The following is a 7,000-nucleotide window of genomic DNA, read 5'->3' on the forward strand; positions in this document are numbered from 1 at the left end:
GCACTCAATTGATTAAACGAGGCGCTGGAAACGTTCCTCTGAGATTTTGGTCCATAATGACACGACAGCATCACACAGCTGCTGCAGATTTGCTGGCCTGACATCCATGATGTGAATCTTTTGTTCTACCTCATCCCAAAGACTGTTGGATTGACATCTGATGATGGTGGAGGCCAATGGGGATGCACAATTCTACTAAGGTTGCTCCCATGTGATTGGCTGATTAGATATTCGCACCAGCAATCTGTTGAACAGATCTGATAAAGTGGACAGTGAGTGTACCCTCCCCATCTTGGAGAAAATGTTTGGTGATCATTAGGAAATTTTTGTAAAGAAAAACACTTCGGTTTTATGTTTTCTGTCTATTTTCAATGTGCTTAATGATTTTTAATGCAATATCTGTGTAGAGACACAGAGGCCCATTTTCAGCAGCCATCATCATCATCAGAACTCCTCTTTGATTAGAGAATCGATGAAGATCAATAAAGTTGTTTTGGATTCATCTGTTTAAAAAAAAAAATCAAAAAAAAAAATCACTTAATGAAACTGTCCAGCTGAGGACTTTGGAGGCATCTGTTTGTCAGACTGCAGGCACCGCGGGCCTCTTTCTCAGCTGTTTACCAGAGCCTTCCACTTCTCTTACTGCTCCAGTTAAAACCACATTGCTCTGTTCTGTTAAGGAAGTAGCACACACCTTTTTATGCAATCTTTGGTTTTGTTGGTTTCCTGCTTGAAGAACCTTTTTTTTTAAAAGAAACGAGCACTCAAATGCTGTTGATTCTTGAATCAGCACTTGCAATTGAACTGTGAAACAAAACGAGTTTTTCCTGATTATCACTTAAAGAACAAAATGTGCTAATGGATGGTTGCAGAACACTGACCACCATAGGTCTAGATAGATGTTCCACTGAAAGTCATAAATAATGCACGATTTCATTAATCATTAATTGTCATATAGGACATTTTTGTTTGCTTGCATGGCGCCTTAGATGAATCCAAATCAACCCCAAACATCTGAGCAGCAGTGTGGATGCTGTTTGAACTCATGGAATTTATTTTATATTAAATTGCTGAACATACTTTGCAGAACTCCAAATAGTTGTTCTGAAGCGTTCGGTCACTTTAGGCCAGTTTCATGACTTTAAATTAGAGAAAATGTCATGAAATGAGAAAAAATTACTACTCCACTGAATCCCAAGTTGTCCCTTTTTGTAAACACCCAAACTCAGTTTTAGGGTTACATGACTGTAAGTGAGGAAAATGAATAAAGAATTTAGCACGAGATCTGACCGTCTATGGCTCCTCCTGTAGGAACCAAACCTCATTTCTGCGTCCGTAAGGCCTGAGCGGGTCATAGCTACAGCAGAAGTACTGCTTGCGCTGAAAGGGGGCCGTCTCGCCCAGGGTACGTGTCAAACGCAGGGCCTCTGCTCTGTACTCGCTCTCCCCTGCGAAGCCTCCAAACTGCCTGCAAATTGAAAAAGATTTCAAAGCACTTGCTGTATACACATCAAATAGTAATAGTAGTAATAGAACCACTTTAAATGACACATACAGAGCATAGACGGTCATGCCGGGCCTCTCTTCAATCCTGATGGCACTGTCGGTGGGAGTCGGGGGTTCTTGCTGGTAGCTGGTGGGAATGCGGATGGCCACCACCAAGCGGCGAGAGAAAACCCCATCGTTTCGCGGGTACACTGTCATTATGATGGGAGCTGCTGTACCCATGGCCTCACCTTATGATTTAAAGTGTGAGACGGAAAGGGAATTTCAAAAATAGGAGGAACATGGAAGAGACAGCAGAGAAACTCTCTCCCTGCAGCGGCATTACCCAAATCTAAAGGGCAGGAACTGTGCACTTTTTTTGTGGACTATGTAACAAAATTATGCAAATGCAACACTGATAGCAATAACAGAGACGCTGCAAAGCAGCACATGTAAATCATACCTCCAACAGTGAAATAAATGCCTATTTCACACTGCACTTCTATTTACCTTAACTACAGCAGGGAACCAGAGAACATCTGTATCTGTGAGTCACCTAAAGTCAACCCAGTTAAATTCTATGTAAAAATATTCTGTTTATTTAAGATAAGTTTGGCCCTGAAGTTTGAGCCATGTGTTGATTCCATTATGCTCATTTGTATTGCTTTAGGGTGCTTCAAAGTGCCAACTTTCTTTTGCTGGATGCATCCAAAGAATCCCGAATTGAAATCAACTGCAGAATTTAACAACAGCAATGAAAACAAACATATTTTGAGGCAAAGCTGGCACACTTTTTAGATTTTACTTGTAATTCTATTCATGGATTTTTCTTTAAATATCTCAGTGATCATTAAAATTAAAGTTACTGTTGATAATGTTTGAAAGTAACTGCCAAAACAACTGCCTTTTTGATAAAGGTTATAGTTGGAGGTGGATCGGGTGGTCCTGAACCATGAGTTATTCTACTATAGGCTAAGGCTGCTGGAGAACTTCCCATGATGCACTGAGATCTTCTTTTCACTTCTAATGCTTTTACCACCACTACTGCATGTCATTAACTTCTTGTCTCTTCAAGCCCTCCTTTGATCTCTGCTCTTACCTCTCACCCCCAGCTGCTTCCCTTCCCTCACTCTGGTTCTGTTGGTGTTCTCTTCCTGTTAAATCAGGGTTTTTCCTTCCCACTGTTGCCAAATGCTTGTGTCTGATTTCTGTTGTTTTCTCAACTCTTTTTCAACTCTTTCATGGCATGCATTTTTAATTTCTCTTTGCTATTTGGGCTGATTGGGACCTAATCAATGTAAAAACAAAGAATTACCTGATTTATTTTTTACTTGATTTTTGTTTCTGAGAAAAATGAGATCCACATATGAGGACATCCGTAATATGATGCCCTCGTAAGTGGATATCAGGCTCTCGTAGAGCAAAATTTAGTATTTTGGTCTAGACAACCCAAAAAGTGATGTCCACATATGTGGACGCCAGGTCCTAGGAGGTTAACATTGTAAGGGTTTTACCTTGCAATGTTAGGCCCATTGAGGGGAGCTGAATTATACTATATAAATAAAATTTAGTTGGCTCAAACTTGCTTCTGGAGATCTTAAAACAGAAAAAAGTATGATTAATCATATTTTTAGACAACTGAAAAAAAAAAAGCAGCTTTTTAAAATATTTTTATTCTTTCATAAATTCCAGGATTGACCACCAACTCAACAAAAAATCATCATGGTCTGTCGCTTATGAAAACTACAACTTGGCAGCAGTGATTAGTCCAGTGAATTTGTGCTTCATGGCTGTTATTTATTGGCACTAAATATGTTTTGGAAGGTGACAGCAAAGCTGAAAGAAAGTATCTGAAGGTCTTCTTGGCTCAAACTTAATTTGGTATTCTCAGCGAACGTGGCACATGATCCACTTGAAGGATTTATTCTCCACTTGGTTTACCTTGTTCATTGCTTCCGCCAATATACATGAGCAGCTTCCTCATTAGCTCTCCTGTTACTTGGTCGAAGGTTCGCCCCTCAGAGGAAACAGCAGCAAACTTAGCAGCATCATACCGTCGCACCTCAAAGCTGACTCCATCCTAGGGAAGAAAAAGGAAATTGGAGGACGTCTTAAGGCATCGGCAGGCCAGTCACTGCTGCACGAATGCAGACCTCCTGTTCTGTACACACACACACGCAAACACCACTGTTCTCATCCTGGGGATGGGAGCAGCAGAGGTCAAGCCCAGATATGATTCACCTCTGACACACTGATGCTGACAATCTGCTTCTAAGGACAGAAGCCCTGAACTACCGAGATTTACACACAGAGAGTTCAGTGTCTGTGTGTGTGAGACCAAAGTGGGCACATACAGATGAAACATATTTATACTGATTTGATTTAATTTCTTCTTCTGCTCTGCAGGGCTCCGTCGGCTTACATAGAATAATGGGGAAGAGACACAGTCTTACATAACAGAGCACATGCAAAAAGAAAACACACACACACTGCGCGCTCTCTTTCACAGCGTTAATATGATGCAACAGTTTTACATTAAATATGATTAAGTGGGGTTAACGTGGAGCACGGTCACTCAGCCATGCTGCGGAGCAGGAATTTGGATGGGTTTTGATGGAGTGATGCAGGTTTCAAAAGCAGCTTTTCACTCACTGACACGGTCACACTGTGCACATGCTTCTGCGTTTGTAAGATTAGGTTCGTGCACTGAAATTTAACTGCATTATATCGTTGTCATCCACTTCTTTTGAATAATATGCAGTGACTTCAACCTGCTGGCCTCTGTGAAATATGTCGTTTATTTTGCAGATAAGGTGTTTATCTCAACGTGATAACAGCGACAAAGAAAAGCAACAATGGAAACAGGCTTGGGGCACAGTTTCCACTGCACAGTCTCAGTCCTATGTGGGCTTCTTGAGCATGTTTTCACTACCCTGGAGGGACATTCAAATCTAAAAATATCATGCAAATATCTTCATCTTTCAAATTGAATTAGTAATTCTTTGTCTATCAAATCCCCAGATGCTAAAAAACATTTCCTTTTGCTTTACCTTTGTAACCAACACCTTTTCATCCTCATAATCTTATTTAAAACCCACAGAGGACCTGAAATCCTCTGGAGTGGCCTTATGAGGACCCTATAGCCATATTTATTCCTCTACACATGCAAGATAACGCTGAGTTACTGTGAAACTTTAACTTGTGACGAGTACCCGGGCTCCTGCATAGTAATTACAGGGTTTTTGCCCTGTATAGCTTGTCAGTGGGACCGCCATTAATGTTGCATATGGGTGACACACAAAGAAAGCAGAGCCTGACTTCAGTTAAGTAGTGCAATTAATTTGTCTGTCATGCATCTCTTTTTGTGTGCATGTGTGTGTTTACCGGCTGTCTGATGCCAGCTTATACAGTGATAATTATTCAGCGCCTGAACCGAGCACACTGAAGTTATTATCAGCACTGACTGCTAAAGTGCCCGTCAGTTCATCTTATTTTGAAACAATACTCTATGTTCTGCTGTGTGTGTGTGCGCTTGTCTGTATTCTGTGTCAGAATTAATTAAGCGTGTTGGGTGTCAGAGTCACACAGGTGCTCCACAGATCATGTGACAAGCTCTGATTTCAGCACCTGCTTTTTAAACATCAATCAAGTACAGAGATTTAATGAGCCTCCAGATTGTTTTCTAAGTGTAGTGATACACTGAACATTGGACAGTTAATACAAATGATCACTCACTAGCAAGAATCCTGTATTTCTGACAGGTCTCCATTAAAATAAGGTTGTAATTCAAGATTAAATGTTAGTGGAAGTGCTTCCAATCTAAAAAAACAAACAAACTGTTATGTGTGCACATACTGCTGGCTTCAACTGTCTGTTTTTGAGTTTCTGATTCTGACAACAGATGTAAAGTATGCTGTCAGAACAGATCTGACTCTGCTTGTGTCCGTTTGGGTCATTTAATTCCCTGCCTGTCTGGTCAGTTGGGCTGGAAATCCTGTTTGTCCGCCTGCCTTTGTCTTTCTCCCAAAAGTTAGCTGCTATTTAGGAGATGAACACACAAAGATACTTTTAAAACATGCGCGTCAAGACCAATAGTAGATGACTGCATGCACATTTATAGCGGTGGGCACACAGAGCCTGAGAGAATAACCTTGAAACAGCCGCGAGGCCTTAGTTATTAACACATCAGTGAGTTTGCGGTTATTTTTCCACGGTGTGGTTACAGTAAACATAAAAACAAACACATTATGCATGGTGGAGCTGAGTCTTTGTTACTCTCCTCAGCAGGGATGGCTGGTGTATCAGAGCACCTACAATCCGTATCAGAGTTCACACAGGTCTGATCAGCATCCTCTTCCACCCCAGCGACAGTTACTGTGTCTTTATACACACACACACACACACACACACACACGCACACAGTGCCATATTGGAAAGAAACAGTGAGCCACACCGAACATGAACCCTCAGTCTTTCCGATTTTAGTCCCCTGTGAATGTTCTTGTTTTAAGATTATGCGTCACCATCTTCAATTATTTCTGCCTTGTTGGTTGGAGGAGAACCTGGGGCTGGTTTACACTTTACCCCCCACGCTGTGGATCAGCATGCATCCTCATAGGTCACTGTCAGGCTGTTTGGCCTGCAGCAGCAGGCTAATCACCGTGTTAATTTTAAACGAAAGTCTAATAACACGACCTGCACAGAATTAAGTAAAAGGTGAAATATTCATGGAACCAGAGGAGGGAAACTCGCACATTTATAATCTGACAGAATCGCTGTGCGTAATCGTAACTGTACACGCGCGTAAAGCCAAGGATAAAGACTCAGAAGAAGGAAATCGCAGGAGCAAAGCATGTGAGAACGAGAAAGCTTTGTCTGAGCACACACGCTGCTTACCTTCGTCTCGCTGCTGAGCAGCTTATATTCCGTCTCCTCGGTGTTTCCGAAGAGTGAATTCTTAAACATGCCAAACATGTCGCTTCGGCCAAGTCACCTCTCCTCTCTCCGCTCCTTTAGTTCTGTTTCTCCTCCCTCTCGCCTTTCTGTTTGTTGCAAACAGCTTGCTCTCTAGTATGGCAGTTTTTTTTTAAATGTCGTCCCCCAACTCCTGGAAAAATCTTGAACTGCAAGAGGTAACTCACAGCAATATCCAGATGCTCCTCTCCTCCAGCGAAGAGCGCGCACTACGCTCCAGCGAGCACAGACTCACAAATGACTCTTTCTTTCTTTCTTTTTTCGGAGGCAGAAGTTGGAGATGCTTCCTCCTTTTCTAAACCAAGGAATGATTAAAAAAAAAAAATCATCCTCCGCTCTGAGTAGTTGACTGTCCCCGCCCTCTTCTCTCTCTCTCACAGGTTTTCCTCGTACAAGCTTGACGCTCACTTGTATCACCGCCAGTTTTCATTTACCATCGTTAACTTCATTTAATTGGAGAATCAATTTATCAACATGTCACCAATTTTCTACCACTTATTACTCCACGAACTACCAGGTTGCCCCCGCATACATACAATTA

General features: G+C 41.7%; 1 protein-coding gene across 2 annotated transcripts; it reads right to left on the bottom strand.

Annotated features, from left to right (window-relative positions):
- Positions 1–931: 931 nt before the first annotated feature.
- On the bottom strand, positions 932–6,764 carry LOC113021206 (heme-binding protein 1). 2 transcript variants are annotated; one of them, XM_026165708.2, is made up of 5 exons: positions 6,627–6,763; positions 6,382–6,527; positions 3,427–3,565; positions 1,556–1,736; positions 1,119–1,468 (listed from the first exon to the last, which is right to left on the bottom strand). In XM_026165708.2, the coding sequence occupies exons 2-5, from the start codon at positions 6,457–6,459 to the stop codon at positions 1,294–1,296; spliced, it is 573 nt and encodes a 190-aa protein (XP_026021493.1). In that variant the 5' UTR covers positions 6,460–6,527; positions 6,627–6,763; the 3' UTR covers positions 1,119–1,293. The 2 variants fall into 2 exon arrangements, with proteins under 2 accessions (XP_026021492.1, XP_026021493.1); XM_026165707.2 differs by having other exon boundaries at positions 932–1,468; positions 6,382–6,764.
- Positions 6,765–7,000: the final 236 nt, after the last annotated feature.

Source organism: Astatotilapia calliptera, chromosome 4 (assembly GCF_964374335.1).
Source record: "Astatotilapia calliptera chromosome 4, fAstCal68.1, whole genome shotgun sequence".
NCBI classification, from domain to species: Eukaryota; Metazoa; Chordata; class Actinopteri; order Cichliformes; family Cichlidae; genus Astatotilapia; species Astatotilapia calliptera.